Source organism: Equus przewalskii, chromosome 10 (genome assembly GCF_037783145.1).
Source record: "Equus przewalskii isolate Varuska chromosome 10, EquPr2, whole genome shotgun sequence".
NCBI classification, from domain to species: Eukaryota; Metazoa; Chordata; class Mammalia; order Perissodactyla; family Equidae; genus Equus; species Equus przewalskii.
Window position 1 is genome coordinate 21,517,206 of NC_091840.1, and position 18,302 is coordinate 21,535,507.

Consider the following 18,302-nt stretch of genomic DNA (forward strand, 5'->3'; position numbering starts at 1 on the left):
TTGAGACTGGGAGACAGGAGTGGCTTCTCTTGGGGAGGGGATGCTTTAAGTGAGACTTGAGTGATGCTGAGAAGCCAGAGGTCATGATCTGGAGGTCAAGTCTTTCAGGAAAAGGAAACAGTAAATGATAAGACCCCATTGTGTGAACAGAAATAGAAAAGCCATCAGTGTGGCTGGAGCTCGGTGAGTGGGTTGGGGTGGGGGGCAGGCTTCTGAAGGATGAGCCTGTTACCCAGCAGAGGCTCTCTCTCTACTTGTGTGCACAGAAGCTGATACTGTGTACCCCAGTGTTTGAGGGAAGAAAGTTTATTATGCAATCGATTGGCAAGGAGATAGGAGAAGGGCTCTCAAATCTGTCTCCCCAGTCCAGGGTATAGAGATAAGGTTTAAGGGATCAGGGAGGGCAGGCTGGTAGGCTGAAGCACTGACAGGAAGAGTTTCAATTGGCAGATCAAAATTTTCTCTTCTGTGCGTACTCCTGGCTGGCTTGCAGCCCTGAAAAATAGCCTTAACATTCTGTTGTTAAGATGAGGTCAGCACAGTAAACAAGGTTGAACGTGCTCTGTAGATTTAAGTCATTCCCTCTCTACCAATACAAGAGTTTCTAGAGATTTAGTCATCTTCTCCTTGGCTCAGAGAGAAAGGCACCCTTACAAATGGAAATTTCTCTTATAAATGTAAATTTCCCCTACAAATGGGTAACTTCTACTAGGCTTTTAGAGCTTTACCCTGTGTCTGCTCTTTCCTAAAAATAATCAGCCCAAAATAATTCTTATACCAAAAAAGCACATTTTGGGGTGGCAAATTCTGTCTCTGGTCCTGCAGGTAGAAGCCAGGAGAAGTGGGTAGAGACCAGCTTAGGAAGGACATCGTACGTCAAGAACTTGAGATTGTTTTTCCCAAGTTCAAAGATAAGCCATTGATGGGTTTTAAAATGTGTATGTTAAAAACATAATTGTGCCTTCTGTCTGAGAATGGATTGTTGATGAGCAAAGGAGAAATCAAAGACTAGTGAACGGGTTCAGAACAAACCTCCACAAGATGTGCCACTTTGGCATGAGGAATATTTTGAGCTAAAAGCAATTAAGATCCGAGGGCTCAACAGACTTTTATTTCTCCTTTAAAGAATTTAAATTAAGGGCCTTGTCCATAATAAGAGTTACTACCAGAAATGCATTTTTATGACCTATCTGTATGGCAGGGCAAACCTCTAATGATTAAACATCTGCTCTTCTTATCGTCCCATGAATTACCCTCCTCCCCTCTGAAGCCTCAGGCTCCTATCCCATTCCTTAGCTGAAGATGGCACATATACCTAATTTTATCTTTTTGTCTCTGACCTTCTCATGTATGTGGGGTCCCTGATTCTCTCTTGTATGTGGGATTCCCGCACATATGAAATTAATGAAATCTGATTTTTTTCCTATTAATCTGTCTCATGTCAATTTAGTTCTCAGACCAGCCAGAAGAACCTAGAGGGTAGAGGAAAATTTCTTCCTCCCCTACTCTAGTTAAGAAATTATTACGCTGGTACAAGTGAGAGAAGATAGTTGCTTGGACAAAGACAGTGGCAATGGAGATGGAGAGAAGGTACAGGGAAATGTTCTGGGGACTTGGCAGAGACTTACTGACGGTCTGGACATGCAGAGAGAGAGAAGGGATTAATCATGGGTCATCTAGAATTTTCAGTTAGCAATTGAGCCTATGACAGTGCCATTTACTTGCATGAAGACTGAGGGAGGAATGAATCTCAGGGAAGAGGGAGATCAAAGGTTCTGTTTTGACCATGTGAACTTGAACATAGGTATTAGTCACCCAAATGAAGATATGAGGTAGGAAATTTGCAGCTCAGTGGAAAAGTCAGGGATGGAGATAAAAATCTGGTATTCTTGGTCATTATGGAGTTGGGTGAAATCACACAGGGAGAATGTGTCGGTAAATTGAGGATAAACGAAAGAGGGTAAAGTCGGAGCCATGGGAGCATCTCAACACTGACAGGTCAAGAGAGGAGAAGCTGCAGCAAAGGAAGATGAGGAAGGACAGCCTTTAGAATTTTAAAGTGGGATTATTGGATCACAAATTTGCCTTTATAGTTTTAAGAATGTTAAAAAACAAAATTCAACAGAGCATATTTGAACATCTAATTGGCTTTATTAGATGATTCATGAATCGTGCAGCATTTCCTCTAGCAACTAGCTGGGCACTCAGAGAGGTTATACAAAATGGGGAGGTTTTTATAGGAAGAAGTATGGGACAAAGGAGCTCTTAGCAAAAGAAAAGAAGGGATTATTTTTAAGCCGGGATATCTTCTTTTACTGGAAAGGGAATGGCGAGGGTTTTATCATACAGATTGCCTCTTCTTCCTCTGGGGATGGAGAGGGCCCACATGGTGGATGACCTCATTGGTGCTGACCAGAAAGTTTCAGACTGGCCAATTAAAATTGCATTTCACAGGGGCTGGCCTGGTTGCCTAGTGGTTAAGTTCATGTGCTCCGCTTTGGCGGCCCAGGGTTCGTGGGGTCAGATCCTGGGTGCACACCTACACACCACTCATCAAGCCATGCTGTGGTGACACCTCACATACAAAATAGAGGAAGATTGGCAGAGATGTTCGCTCAGGGCCAATCTTCCTCATCAAAAAAAAAAATTACATTTCAGAGAGATGAAACTATAATTAGATGAGGTATTAAATCTAGGTTTGGGATTGTAGCGGAGGAAAATAATTCCTCTACCCTCTATGTCCTTCTGGCTTGTGTAAGAAGTAAATTGACGTGAGATAGAATAACAAGAGAAAATCAGGCAAAGCTTTATAACATGTGTACATAAGAGAAACCCAGGAAAGCTGAGCAACTCACCAGAATGGCCAAATCCACCTCCTTAAATATCATCTTCAGCCAAAGACAAAAGAGGATGCTGAGGGTAGTGGTTTGGGGCTTCAAAGGGGAGGAAGACAATTCACATGGAGATGGAAAAGTAAATGTTTGGTGACAGAACTTTGATAAGAATGGGCTTGGCAAGGACCCTGCCAGCCTATGATACCCAGAGTTATCTAGGGTGATGGCCTATCTTGGGGACGGGTCTTCTATCTTAAATTCTCCTAGGCAGTTAGGAGGAATGTCAAAGTTTCTTTCAGAGTCTTTTGTCCTTAACCAGAGAGACACATTTTGGGGTGAACAATTCTGATCCCCCACAGTATCATGGGCTTTTAGAGCATTGGGCCTGTGGTCTCATTTTTTTAACAATAGCTATTGCCAACACATCCTCCAAAGAGTGGCATCAATATACACTTCACCATTCATTTATAAACCTTCCACTTTCTCCACATTAGCACCAGCCCTGAAAAGAGAAAATAATATTTGGTTATTTTAAGCTGTATATTCTTAATCACAAGTTGATCTAAACATCTTTTCCTACGTCTATTAGCTATTCTCGTCTAAGATCCTGAGGGGAAGCAGAGTGTGCCACTCTAAGATACGCCTCTTAGGCATAAGGATTATTTTAGACTGATTATTTTTAAGAACAGCAGACACAGGAGAAGCTCTGAAAACTGGGTAGAAGGTACCCTTTGTAAAAGACATTTATATTTATAAGGGAAATCTCCATTCATGGGAGTGTCTCCCTCTCTGTACCAGGAAGAGAAGGATGACTCTAAATTTCCAGAAACTCTTATCATGGTAACCTTCTATAACTAGCTGCCCTCAGCCCCAACCCCAACATCTTTTGTCTTTAGCTGGAGATAATATTTAAGGTGGTGGCTTGGGCCATTTGGGGGAGTTACTCAGTTTTCTGGGCATCTGCCATGTATACAGGAGATATAGGTGTTCTTAAACTTCTATTTGTTCTTCTCCTTTCAATCTGTCTTTTATTACCAGGGGCGTTCAGGCAAGAACCTAGAAGGATAGAGGGAAAACTATTTTTCCTCTCCACCACCCACCCACAATGTACTCCATTTCTGCCAGTCCCACTTGTGCCTCTGCCTCATTCTCTAAGTTGTCCAGTTGCTGCTGCTCCACCTCAAACTTTGGCATCTCATTCTGGGAGTTTGAAACTCTGGCTCTGAATTAGAATTACCTCAGAGACTGTAGAGAATAGAGAGGGGAAGTCCAGGCTCCTCCCCAGACCTTCCGAGTCAGACCATCCAGAGGGGAACTGAGAACAAAGTCTAGTAACTGGCCTCCTGGCTAGGACTCTGTGGCTTCTCTTCTAGTTCACAGCAAGCCCCTTCCCTCTGGTGAGGCACTGCTCTCCTGCTTCCTAAGCAGCTTAAACGCATATTTCTTTGTTGAACGCTCTCTTGTGAAATGTAGCTCTGGGCAGCCTCAGGTTTGTGAGTCGGCATTCCAGGGCAGGAGTGAGACTCAAAATATTTGAAAACCAGTAGTTTAAAGTCACCAACTAATCAGAATGGACGTCAGGCTTAGCCCTGGAGGAGGAGCCTAAAGCCCTCCCTCATATTCTTGGCTTTAACCTTTCCTTGCTGGGTCACAGGGATGTGGCACTGATGGGGACACTCAGCTTTCTGGGTATCTGCCATGTATACAGGAGATATAGATGTTCTTAAACTTACATTTGCTTTTCTCCTTTCAATCTCCTTTTCAATCTTTCAAGGAGCTCAGGGCAGTCGTAAATGGAACTTCAGTATCTTAACAACCAGTACAATTGAACTGTTGCTACAGGCTGAGCATCATGCTGGCCTGGAACCCCCCTACTCCCCAGCCCCGGAGGGTCATGGTAGAGATCTCTAAATAGTATAGCAGCACAACAAAGTTTTCTTTAATTTTTTTTCTGTTTACAAAAGAAAAACAAGTCATCAAAGAAAAAAGTGGAAGGTAAAATTGTTCAGAAGAAAAAGTTTTCCATAAGTCTATCAATCAGAGATAATTACTATTAATATTTCTGGTAATTATGTCAATGTTTTCCTACATACTTTTTTACATAATTGAGGTTACACTGAATATTCTATTTTCAATATAAATATAAATATTTTCAGTAACATAAGCACTGTTATTAATAGTGGTGATTTCTGAAGGGCTATGTCCATTTCAAATAAATTTGTTCTTTAAAAAGAGGGAATCTGGGGCCAGCCCCATGGCCGAGTGATTAAGTTCACACATTCCACTTTGGCGGCCCAGGGTTTCGCTGGTTCGGATCCTGGGTGCAGACATGGCACCGCTCATCAGGCCACGCTGAGATGGTATCCCACATGCCACAACTAGAAGGACTCACAACTAAAATATACAGCTATGTACTGGGGGGATTTGGGGGGAAGAAGAAGAAGAAGAAGGAAAAAAGAGATTGGCAACACATGTTAGCTCAGGACCAACCTTAAAAAATAAAATAAAAAATAAAAAGAGGAAATCTGCCAATATTTTCAAGTCCAGGAAATGGGATGAGAACACAGTCAGGGTGTCCTGGGGATTCTCCTGACCTCCTGCCTGACTATTTTTCTTTACAACTGACCACACTGATGGATTTTACCATGTTTTTCCATGTTAAGATTCTATCCTTCCAAGATTTCCTTATATCTGGATCGGACCTGTAACTAAATCTCTCTTCCATAAGGAATGCTGCACAAATTGAGGGCCTGGTAAGACTGACACGTGGGGTAAACTGACACCTCGACTCGCCCATGTCAAAATCCACAAATAAGTGCTCTGCGGAAGGAGCTGCAGGATCTAGAAACATAGATGATGCCTTCAAGGAAGGAATGACAGGAGGTGATTCAGGAGGAAAGAGTAGATGGAGCAGTAATCAACACATTCAGCTTAGAATATTTGACCAGGATCCGAATGAAGGTGATGCACACAAAGGAAGACAGCTAAGGTGTGATGCAGGAAGAGTCAATGGGATAAATCCTAATCCACCAGGAAAAAGAAGTGATGTTTTCCACCCAACTTGGAAAATGTAATTGCCTAGTTTAACAATTGCTTACTTTTGTGGGTAAACAATAACAAGCGAAGACTTTCCTCAGCAGGGTATAAAAGGGGACCTGGAGCAAGAAGACTTCCAGATTCAAGAAATACACTCTCCTGGAAACCCACCCAGAAACTCCATCCTCTGACACCATGGCCAACTCTTGTTGTGGCTCTGTTTGCTCTGATCAGAGCTGTGGCCAAGGCATCTGCCAAGAGACCTGTTGCCAACCCAGTTGCTGCCAGACCACCTGCTGTAGGACCACCTGCTGTAGGACCACCTGCTGCCGCCCCAGCTGCTGTGCATCCAGCTGCTGCCACCCCAGCTGCTGCCAGACCACCTGCTGCCGCCCCAGCTGCTGCCAGACCACCTGCTGTAGGACCACCTGTTGTCGCCCCCCCAGGTGCTGTGTGTCCAGCTGCTGCAGGCCCCAGTGCTGCCAATCTGTGTGCTGCCAGCCCACCTGCTGCCAGCCCCCTTGCTGCAGGACCACCTGTTGCCACCCAAGCTGCTATGTGTCGAGCTGTTGCCGTCCCTCCTGCTGCCAGACCACCTGCTATAGAACAACCTGCTGTCGTCCCAGCTGCTTCGGCCGTTCTTACTGCTGAGTGTCCTGCTCTAGATTCATGAACCTCCTTGTCCCCATCCTTCAGTCCAGGCAGCGAGTGTCTAATTCAATAAAACATGTGGCACTTCCTTAATATCATGAATTTACAAACACACCCATGGACTGATTTGGAAACTTTTGGTGTCTATATTATTATTTATTCTCTTTTGTAGAAACATCTTATTACTAGTGAATCAGAATTTACAGCCAGATTTTGCATCGAATTGTTTTAGAATTTCTAATTCTGATTTAAAATGTAGGAGTCTTCAAATGTTCCCCTTCTAGATTTTTTCTTTCTAATGTTTTTCTATGGAATCCATTTTCATGTGGAATTGCTTCATGTTCCCCAATAAAACTTTTTAGCATTCAAAGGCACTAAAATTGCTCATCTCTCTTTATTTCTTATTAATGAAATGTTCACTGCATAGTGCTGTCTCTTTTTCTGCACAACACGGGAGTGCATGTTCTCAGGGGACCCTACAATAGAAAAATTAGGTTGGCACTTGCCAATGAGATTTTTATCTAGACCAGAATCAATCTCACAGCAGAAATTAAAAAAGGTTCAAAGGAAGGCATCTTTGAACCTAATGCATATAATATGAGAGCTATGGATTATAACTGCTACCAAAAAAAGGGTCCTCAGTAAACTGTAATCCATGAATTGATTTAAACCAATTAAATAGAGAAGCTCAGTACAGAGGATAGCCCGTGGATTTGGGACTGAGAATTAGGTCTGAATTTTGATGGTACTGCATACCAGCTATGATCTTGGACATGTTACGTAAGCTCTCTCAACCTAGGATTGCTTTTCTCTAAAGGAAGGATCACAATACCCACCTATCAAGGTTGTCATACATCATTAATCATCAGGGAAGTGCAAATCAAAACCACAATGAGATATCACCTCACACCTGTTAGGGTGGCTATTATTAAAATAAACAAGAGAGAACAAATGTTGATGAGGATGTGGACAAAAGAGAACCCTGGTACACTGTTGGTGGGAATGTAAATTGGCACAGCTATTATGGAAAACAGTATGGAGGTTCTTCAAAAAATTAAAAATAGGACTACCATAGGATCCAGCAATCCCTTTTATGGGTATTAATCCAAAGAAATTGAAATCATAATCTCAAAGAGATTGCTGCATCCCCATGGTTATTGCAATATTATTCACAATAGCCAAGATGTGGAAACAATCTGAGTGTCCATTGACAGACGAATGGATAAAGAAAATGTGGTGTATATGTACAATGGAATATTACTCAACCTTTAAAAAGAAGGAAATCCTACTGTTTGCTACAACAGATGGGCCTGGAGGACATTATGCTAAGTGAAATAAGCCATATGCAGAATACTGTACGATTTCACTTACATGTGAAATCTAAAATAGCCAAACTCATAGAAGCAGAGAGTAGAATGGCGATTGCCAGGGGTTGAGGGAAGGAGGAAATGGAGAGATGTTGCTCAAAGGGAACGAAGTTCAGTTATGCAAGATAAGTAAGTTCTGGAGATCTACAATACAGCACAGTGCTTATAGCTAACAACACTGATTTGTATACTTAAAATTTTCTGAGGTTATGTCTTATGTTAAGTATTCTTACACTTAACCAAAAAATAATAATTTTTTAAAAAGCCGTGTGTATCTGACTTCAAGGCAGCAGACTAGAATTTTCAGACTATCTCCTATCAACAAGAATCCTTTCATTTCTCAAACAAAACTCGATTGATTGAAGGGAAAAAAACAAAGTTGTCATAAAGATTCATTGAGATAAAGGTGCATGGTAGACACATAAAGGCATCCTCTCTTTTACCTCCAGTTAGCCTCTTTTGTTTTTTTTTTTTCTTCTAAATTTTATTTTGAAACAACTACAGATTCATGGAAAGTTGAAAAGAAAATGACAGCAAAGTCCTGTGGTCCCTCGACCCAGTTTCCCCCAGTGGTCACATTTTATGGAATTATGGTACATATCAAAACTCAGAAATCGTCCTTGGTGCCATCCATAGAATTTGTTCAAATTTTACCGGTTTTACCTGCACGTGTGTGTGTGGTTCTATGCAATTTTACCATGTGTATGGATTGGTGTAACCACCATCACAATCGAGATGGAGAGTAGTTATGTCTCCATAAGGCCTTCTCGTGTTATCCTCGTATAAACACACCCATTGCCCACTCCTTGTTACTCACCATCCATGACCCCTGGCAACCACTAATCTGTTCTCCAGCTCTATAATCTTATTTCAAGCGTGTTCTGCAAATGGACTCTTACAGTATGTAACCTTTGATGATTGGCTTTTTTGCACTCAGCATCGTTCCCTTGAGATCACGCAAGTTGTTCAGCGTATCAATAGCTTGCTGCTTTTTATTGCTGAGTAATATTCTACAGCATGGATGTACCACACTTTGGGTTGTTCAACCGTTCACCTGTTGAAGGACGTCTAGGCTGTTCCAAGTTCAGATTTATGTATGCATGTATGTATGTATGTATCTATTTATTTATTTGGAAAAATGTATTGAGGCTTCATACTTGGAGACAAACATTGCAACTTTTCAGTTTCAAGACGCTGTCTAATTCTAACAGTGTTCGATTTAGTAAATTTGTCCTTATGTCCTTTATCTCTTATTCCTTATGGCTTTTAAAACTTTCATCATAAACGTCTTTATTTTCTTCTTGGATTAAAGGGTGTTAATATTTTAGTCTTTCTTGCAAGAGAATCACTCTTTTCTTCTGAGAATCTAAATAGCACTTTTTTGGTATAATCATCAGTTTATGTCTCAGTTAAATTTTGAAAGGTAGATAGGAATGAAGCAGGTAAAATACGTTGCTAAATATATAGAAGCACAGATTGCGTTTATTTCTGTAGTCTACTTAGTTATGTTCAGGGTTAAGAGGGCGTTACTGGATTTAGCATCATCCACCAACGTACCGGGAGGGAAAAATAATTTTTCAAGAGTTCTGTAACACTTTCCTAAGTCTTAATTTATCTCAGCCAGGCTTATCTTTTGGGCATTTATGACTGGGTATTTTGTTTCTAATTCTATCCTTCTTTGGATGAACAAAGGGATATATTATATCCTATAAAAGTGAACACTCTTAAAAATGTGCCTTTCCATGACTAAATCTGAGAACAAGTATAAATTCTAAAATATAAACATGAACATTGATAGGAGGAAGAAAGGAGAACAATGAGTAGTCAAGTAAAAGAGAATTGAAAAAATCATCATAAATGTATGGATTTGTAGAACTGAAAGTCACATTAGAGACCCCCAACCCAGTGATTTTCAGAGAGTGAGGTGTTTCCAGCATCTCTCCAACAAAATGCTGTATCTGGGTTCATCAGGGTTATATGCAAGGCAGACTCAAATCAGCCAGACTTCCGAGCAGAGGTTAAACCAGGAGCCCAGGGTATGATCACGCTGGTTGTGTCAACCTGGAAATTGGGGCCAGGACAGGAGAAGAAACTTGCTAGGAACAAAAAAGCATAACAAGGAGTTTAGTTTATTAGACTTATGAGCGCCTTAAGGTAGAAAGGGATCCTCAAAGTCCTTTCATCCAGTCTCCTCCACCTGGTCCTTGAGTCTCCCTCTGCAACACGAGCTTACACTTAAATCCCTCCACTGACCATACGGAGGAAGGCATTCCATAAAGCAGCTTCACCATGGTGAGTCAAAATTTGTTTCCCGCCATTAGCCGCCCACTTATCCTATACCAGCTCCTTGCAGTTTTTTGGGGCAAGTCAGTCTCTCACATACAGCAGCCATGTGACGAGCTGACTAGTGTTTCCAAAAATGAGGATAACTGCCAGCACATTGGTTGACTCTTTATATACATTTTTCCTCTTGGCGGTCAAGGAAATCCAGAAAGAGAGGAGGACACTTACTGTGAAATCCTGTCTGTGTACTATGCTCTTCCAAATACATATCATTTTCAACTTTAAGGTAGTTTTTGAGTAGTCATGCCTGTCTTGGACTGATCTTTCTGAGAACAGAGCCATGGACATCTCAACTTTGTTGAGAGTCTTTTCATAAAATATGTTTGTTACCGAACCGGAAGTGAGTTCGCTCACCCGTTGCGCAGCAAGCCAATCTCTGACACCGGGGGTGGTGGAAGAAAGTAGGAATTTTATTTTTGCACAGCACTGAGCAAGGAGAGAGGGCAGCTAATGCTGAAATCCCAAACTCCCCGAAAAGCTAAAAGGAAGGGTTTTTATTTGGAGTTTTAGGTAGGGGAGGGGAGCATATGGCCTTGCTGGTCGGAGCTTTCCCACCAGCCTGTCTTTGGCCTTGAGACTACTTGCAGACAGGAGGGAGCTCATGACCTTGCTGGTCAGCAGCTTTCCCACCAGCCCCTATCTCTTTGCGGGAGGAGATAGTCCAGGTGCTTGTCCTTGAAGGTGTCTGTCTCCATGGAGGATAGTGGATTCTGGAGCCAGGAAGCCAGAGAGTAAGCAGGGAATGAGTGTTTTGGTTTTAACCCCATATATGCTGGGTTTAATGTGGGGAAACTGATATCAGGGTCGGTATCACGTTCATCAAAATATTTGTAGGCCACGAGGTAGGGGGAGACGGAACATGTTGAATGACAGAATCATGGTTCCAAATGCTTCAGACATCCTTGCACAAGAGGCTAAATCTAACAGGATGAAATGTCAGAGCCTTTCTTAGATTGAAAGGAGTAGTTTTGAATGCAACATGGTGCATGAGATTCAGGAGGAGTAAATATAGCTAAACTTCTTGGGAAAATTTACTTCCCAACTAACTACACACACCCTCAGGTCATATTTCCCCTCAACACCTCTTCCTCAGTCATAATATTATCACCAAAATGAACCATGTTGCTCCCGGTAGCGGGAAGAAAAAGAGATTGAGAATTGCTGGTCTAAAATAACCACTGCACATCTATCGGAAGAGATTGAAGCAGTTTGTAATGAAAAAGGCACACGTTTCACATGACCGTGACCCAGTACAAGTCCACACTTACTGCCAACCTCTTATTGCCATTACGCCTTGAATGTCAACATTGATACATTAATGGAAGTGAATATTGTTAAGACTTAAAAAAGAAGGGAATTCGGCCATTTGGGACAACATGCATGGATCTGGAGGACGTTATGCTAAGCGAAGTCAGTCTGTCACAGAAGGACAGATATTGCATGGTTCCATTTATGTGAGATATCCAAAATAGTCAAGCTCAGAGAAGCAGAGAATCAAATGGTGGTTTCCAGCCATGGAGGGAAGAGGGACTAGGTGGTTGATGTTCACTGAGTATAAAGTTACAGTTATGCAGGACGAATAAGGTCTAGAGATGTGCTCTACAGCACTGCGCCTATAGTGACCAATACCATGCGGTGCACTTGACGCGCGTTAAGGGGATAGATCTCGTGCTAAGCATTCTTACCATGGGAAAAAGCAAAGGGACTCAAGAAATCTTTTGGAGGTGATGGATATGTTTATTGCCATAGTTGCGGTGATGGTATTGTGGGTGTATGCATATGTCCAAACTTATCAAAGTTTATGCATTAAACGTGTGCAATTTTTTGTATATTAAGCATATATCAACGAAGCTATGGGAAAAAAAAGACACCAAAATTTCACGACTTAATTTTCTTGCTAAGAACAGTTGTTTTTTCCATCAGAAAATCTAGAAAATGTCCCATGATTCGCAGTCAGGTTGGGGGGAGGGGATAGAATATGTCCTAATAGTCTTATTCTCATGCCAAGGATCGTGTTTCACATGCAAACGTGTGCCCACCTGACCCACCATGAGTGAGCCATCACACTGAAATGCAGCTCTATCCTCCCAGGTCAGCAAAGAGAATGTGGGCCTGCCTACAGAATCGTTACCACCCAAGAGTAGACACGATGGGCTGGGTGAAGTGAGACTAACACACACAGCGTCTGCAGGCAGAGCATCACGTGACAGCTTTCTCTGAGGAAAGGAAAGCAAGAAGGACACGCCAGAGCAGATTCAGGAAGAGCCGACGGGATGAAGCCTAACACATCAGGAAAAGGAAATAATGTTTTCCTTCCATCTTGCAAAGTTTTACCAGGAAAACAAACTTGCCTAATTTGATAATCGCCTATTTATTAGGACAAACAATGACAAGGAAAGAGTGCTGTGTTTGATAGCGGCAGCCATTTAGCAGGGTATAAAAGGGGACCTGGGCCAAGGAGACTTCAAACCTTACAAACCCACCCTCCTGGAAACCCACCCAGAACCTCCACCCTCTGACAGCATGGTCAGCTCCTGTTGTGGCTCCGTCTGCTCTGAGCACAGCTGTGGCCAAGGCCTCTGCCAGGAGACCTGCTGCCGCCCCCGCTGCTGCTGGACCACCTGCTGCAGGACCACCTGTTGTCGCCCCAGCTGCTGTGTGTCCAGCTGCTGCAGGCCCCAGTGCTGCCAGTCTGTGTGCTGCCGGCCCACCTGCTGCCGCCCCTCCTGCTGCATCTCTAGCTGCTGCCGCCCCCGCTGCTGCCAGACCACCTGCTGCAGGACCACCTGTTGTCGCCCCAGCTGCTGTGTGTCCAGCTGCTGCAGGCCCCAGTGCTGCCAGTCTGTGTGCTGCCGGCCCACCTGCTGCCGCCCCTCCTGCTGCATCTCTAGCTGCTGCCGCCCCAGCTGCTGCCAGACCACCTGCTGCAGAACAACCTGCTGCCGCCCCAGCTGCTGCATTTCCAGTTGCTGCCACCCCTCCTGCTGTATCTCCAGCTGCTGCAGCCCCTCCTGCTGTGGTTCCAGCTGCTGTAGGCCCACATGCTGCATTTCTAGCTGCTGTCGCCCCAGCTGTTGCCCGACCATCTGCTGCCGCCCCATCTGCTCTAGTGGTTCTTGCTGCTGACTGCCCTGTCCTGTACCATCAATCACACTTCTTGCTGTGGTCCAACTGTGAGCTGAATCATGCGAGGCCAATTGTAAAATTTCACTTCCAACCGATTCTTAGACTGAATCTGGCTTCCAAATAGACTGGCCCCCCTCCGCCATGTTACTATTTCTCTCCCAAATGAACACAAAGTTTACATTTTCTCTCAAATCTGTCAACCAACAAACCATCCCAATTGATATATTTGTTTCCTGCCAGATTTTCTCATATGGATATGTTCCCAGATCTTAAATAAATCTTAAATTTCCAGGCATACAAATACAAGAGCATTGTGTCTCATTATTTTTCCTTCCTCAGTTGTCATCCTTAGTTGTCACTTGTTCTGTCATTCTCTGCAGAAGGCGTAGACTATAGCAAGTGATTTCCATTTTCCACCCCTAGCCCCTCAGCTCTCCGCATTCTAATATAGGAAGAGGTTTCTTAGAGCAAGCACCTGGAACTCTGCCTGAGCACTTTCTCTGGCTGAAGGAGCAAGCTCTGGGCAGGTCACCAGTAGGGGAGTTGAAGTCTCGAGGAGCAGCGCGCCGTCAGTGAACGAGAGTTGATGGAAAAATATGCCAGCTTCTTGCCCTCGAGTGGGGGCAGGTTGTACCAGTCTCCAGAGGTCCTCAGGGAGATTGAACCCAGCTGCCTATAAGAGTAATCTGCTCTTGACATCATTCTATATTGGCTCCTATCCCTTCTATCCCTGGGTCGATGGGTAAGAATTTTAGCAAGGAATACAGAGTGATGTCTCTCCTCGTTTTGATTTTCGCTTTAAAAAAAAATTTACCACGCTGTCTATAGTAATTTTCCATTGTGGTTCACACCCCATTGTTCCATTCTCATCGTTCTCATCCAGGGAGGACTGTAGTTTTGGTATTAGAGTGATCTAAAAGAGTAAAGAGAATTATCATGTTTCAATCTGAAATTACTCGAAGTTAGGTGTTTCAAATTCAAGACCATTTCCTCTATTATTTAGATGTTACCAATTATATTTTACTATTTTAGCTACTTCTGTTCCCAATTTAATATCATACAATTTGATGTAATATAGACATTTTAGGAGATGGGTCTCAAACTTGCCTGTGCCTTCAGGTTACCTGAGGAGCTTTAAAAAATTCTGACACCCAGGTCATACTCCAAGCCAACTAAATCGGAATTTTTCTGGGCAGCAGTCAGGCATCAGTTTGATTCGAATACACAGCCAACTTTGTGAACCACTGCTCTAGGGGCTGAGTCTCTACCCCCGTTTCTATAGCAGGAATGTACGCTGCTTTTGTAGCTGTTGCAAAGGAGTTTTCCTAATCTCCCTGAATTTATATAGAAAAGTTTCCCCCAGTAATCAAACACTCTTTCCTTTAATGTTTTTATTTTTTCCTCAGCATCTCACATATGGCAAATCAAGTGAAAATCTCTCCTTTCGGGACACCATGTTGCCTCACAATGTAATTGTTTAAGTGTCTCATGTTCTCTAGCTCTGCAAAAGCAGGCCTATGAAATAAAAACATGTAAGTCAAGTGTTTGCTAAGGAAGCTATTGTGATAAAAATATTTCAAGGGGCTTGGTCTTTAAATGAGCCTAATTAAGACATGTAAGGATGTCACCAGAGGGTGTTCGCCTGGGACTTTCCTAACTTTAACACTGAAAGTCCTCAGTTCTGTGCAAACCGGGACAGTTGGTCACCCTACCTTGAAATTGATTGGTAATAGTTGAAATCAAGCTTTGGTATTTCATTAGTGCGGCTCTGAATGAACTAGTGATGCACACATCAACGTTAGCAATTCCCACAGATGTGTGCCAAGCTAAAGGTGCCTGACAGAAAAGAAATTATACTATTTTCCTTTGTTTGAAGTCCTAGATCAAAATGAATCTATGGTCGGGGCTGGCCCCGTGGCCGAGTGGTTAAGTTCGCGCGCTCCGCTGCAGGCGGCCCAGTGTTTCCTTAGTTCGAATCCTGGGCGCGGACATGGCACTGCTCATCAGACCACGCTGAGGCAGCGTCCCACATGCCACAACTAGAAGAACCCACAATGAAGAATACACAACTATGTACCGGGGGGCTTTGGGGAGAAAAAGGAAAAAATAAAATCTTTAAAAAAAAAAAAATGAATCTATGGTCAAAAAAAGTGTTAAAGCAGTGGTTGCCTCTGTGGCAGGGGGGAGTTTACTGGGGTGACACGTGGGACATTCTGGTATGTGGAAATGTTGTCTATCTTGATAGGTGTGAGGGTTACATGGATGTATTCATTTATTAAAACCCATCAAATAGTACACTTAGAATTTGTGCATTTCAATGTATGTAAATTTTACTTAAAACATAAAGTAAATTATAAAAAGTAAATTAAAAATAGTGACTAGAAATATTTATTTATGAATAAATCTATGTCTTTCCCAAATTGGCATGTTGGCTAACTTGCCTTAAGCACAATGCTTTTAGTTAAATCACACTGCTATGAGCTCTTTCGATGTTGCTTTACCACATTGTATTACAGTTGTGTGTGTGTGGTCTTCCCACTGAACTGTAAATTCCCCAAGAGGAGACTACACCACATTTGTAACTGCAGTGCCCGGCAATGTGTGTCCTTCAGATTACCCACTCAACAAATCTGCTTTATAAACAAGGCAGGAACTTGATACAGGCACTTCCTCAAAGCTTGATCGAACAGAATAAAGCAGTAGGTCTCCAAATGTGGTCCTTGGACCTTCTGCATCAGCATCATTTGGGTACCAGTTAGAAATGCAGAATCTCAAGCTCCAATTTGCGATCAGAGACTCTGGGAGTATTTCCAACCATTTTTAATCTGCCCTCCAGATGATTCTGACGCATGCTCAAGTTGGACTATCGTACCTGGAGAATATGTAGAAATAGTAATTAACGTTGAATTTACTAAAATCCATTCACATGTCAAATTTATCCAAAAAAACTTGTTCTGTAGATTTCTAAGCTCTCAAGGTAAGTTCGGAAAAGTGGCACATTCTGATTATTCCACATTTTTTTTTTCTCCTTTGAGGAAATATTTTTAATTAAGAATGAGATAAGGAATAAAAACGAGGCTATGTCTTCCAGAAGCTAAGAGACTGGCTGGAGAGATACAACATATATGACATATAAGACAGGAACCAACAATTTAATAAACTATGTGTTATAGTAACAGGAACCATATACACAAATTGCCTGCTGGGGTTTTAGAATATGGAACATGACCCAAAGTTTGAAACATCCGAGGAAATCCATTCCAGTGGTGTAGAGGTCACCAATGTCGCATACACGCAGAGCTGTGCCCTTCCTCATTGTTCAAAAATGACCCACAAAATAGGGCCTTTTCCTCTCGTCCCATGCTAGATGCCACATTATGTTGATGAGACTTCTTCCCCATTGGTCATTGGAAGAAAAGCACAACCAGAAATACGACCACCTAAGTCCCATCCTGGTAGGGGATACTGGAGGGAAGAGTAAGAAATTCAATTCCAAATGCCAAATATCACATGGCAGCCTGCTTTGGAGGAGCGTGAGGAGAGAGTGGTCTAAAAGATGCCGGGGGGTGTGAATCAGGAGGAAAAGCAGATCAGATAGAATTTATCACACGTGGAAAAGAAAATTTTGTTTCCCAGTTTAAACCATTAAATAGACAAACATTATTATGTAATCTGATAATTACTTAAATGTTAAGTAAACAAAAACAAACAAAATGCGTTGACAACTCCCCCTGTTCAGGCAGAATATAAGAGGCAGTGGCACAAGAAGACTTTCAAACTCAAGAACCTCACTCTCCTGGAAACCCACCCAGAACCTCCACCCTCTGACGCCATGGTCAGCTCCTGTTGTGGCTCCGTCTGCTCTGACCAGGGCTGTGGCCAGGAGACCTGCTGCCGCCCCAGCTGCAGTGTGTCCAGCTGCTGCAGGCCCCAGTGCTGCCAGTCTGTGTGCTGCCAGCCCACCTGCTGCCACCCCAGCTGCTGCATTTCTAGTTGTTGCCGCCCCTCCTGCTGTGGTTCCAGCTGCTGCAGGCCCACTTGCTGCATCTCTAGCTGCTGTCGCCCCAGCTGCTCCATCTCCAGCTGCTGCAGGCCCCAGTGCTGCCAGTCTGAGTGCTGCCAGCCCACCTGCTGCATTCCTAGTTGCTGCCGCCCCTCCTGCTGTCTGCGCCCAGTCTGTGGCTGGGTCTCCTGCCACACCACTTGCTATCGGCCCACCTGTGTCATCTCCACCTGCCCCCGCCCTGTGTGCTGTGCCTCTTCCTGCTGCTGAATCTCTGCCTGTAATCTTTGTCACACTATGGATGTCCTCACAAGTCATATAAAATCTGCTGGAGCCAGCCAGTGACTGGGGAATGGACTCTTAGCTGCCAACTCTTCTGATTTGACATTCAGAGTTGGTATTCAGTTCTAGGAAATGACAGATGAAAGCACATTCATCAAATGATTTTAACCCAGGCCCAAATGCGTCTATTTTCAGACAAGCACTGTGATCATCCTAATTATATAGTGATTGTGATGATCTCATGTGACATTATTTCCATATGTTGTTAATAAACAGCCATTTCCCCTGATATTGAAATCTCCTGATTTGTTAAAGATTTGGCATGTGTGTGTGTGTCTTTACCTATCTCTTCACACTGAGGACCGTCTTGCTTCAAATGCAGGGAAGCGTGTTCAAGAGCAGTTACTTATCTCAGAATCGAGACTCCACTGGGCATTCGTTGCATGACATGGGCAAAGCTACTTAACCTCTTCAAGCCTCAGTTTTCTTCTCTGTGAAATGAGGGTAATGTGTTACGTCCTTCAAATGTTCAAAGACAGTCCATGTAATGCACTTAGCTCAGGCTGGGGCGCATGATGTAAGCTCTCAATAAATATCATTTTATTGCTATTGTTCTTGAAACACTACCCTGGGCTAGAATACTACCTTTGCACAGTGTTC

At 43.1% G+C, this 18,302-nt stretch overlaps 3 protein-coding genes across 3 annotated transcripts; all 3 read left to right on the plus strand.

Annotated features, from left to right (window-relative positions):
- Window positions 1–6,022: 6,022 nt before the first annotated feature.
- On the plus strand, window positions 6,023–6,895 carry LOC103542105 (keratin-associated protein 4-12-like). Its single transcript, XM_008509041.2, has one exon. It carries the CDS (start codon window positions 6,066–6,068, stop codon window positions 6,519–6,521), a length of 456 nt encoding a protein of 151 aa, XP_008507263.1. The 5' UTR covers window positions 6,023–6,065; the 3' UTR covers window positions 6,522–6,895.
- Window positions 6,896–12,706: 5,811 nt separating this feature from the next.
- LOC103545176 (keratin-associated protein 4-2-like) lies at window positions 12,707–13,663 on the plus strand. Its single transcript, XM_008511891.2, has one exon. It carries the CDS (start codon window positions 12,755–12,757, stop codon window positions 13,355–13,357), a length of 603 nt encoding a protein of 200 aa, XP_008510113.2. The 5' UTR covers window positions 12,707–12,754; the 3' UTR covers window positions 13,358–13,663.
- A 3,436-nt stretch (window positions 13,664–17,099) lies between these two features.
- Window positions 17,100–17,931, plus strand: LOC103544072 (keratin-associated protein 4-11-like). The gene has a single exon (XM_008510925.2). It carries the CDS (start codon window positions 17,190–17,192, stop codon window positions 17,628–17,630), a length of 441 nt encoding a protein of 146 aa, XP_008509147.1. The 5' UTR covers window positions 17,100–17,189; the 3' UTR covers window positions 17,631–17,931.
- Window positions 17,932–18,302: the final 371 nt, after the last annotated feature.

Bases quoted from the DNA above. Each gene is read 5' to 3' on its own strand.
- LOC103542105 (XM_008509041.2), top strand. From the start codon at position 6,066: ATGGCCAACTCTTGTTGTGGCTCTGTTTGCTCTGATCAGAGCTGTGGC.
- LOC103545176 (XM_008511891.2), top strand. From the start codon at position 12,755: ATGGTCAGCTCCTGTTGTGGCTCCGTCTGCTCTGAGCACAGCTGTGGC.
- LOC103544072 (XM_008510925.2), top strand. From the start codon at position 17,190: ATGGTCAGCTCCTGTTGTGGCTCCGTCTGCTCTGACCAGGGCTGTGGC.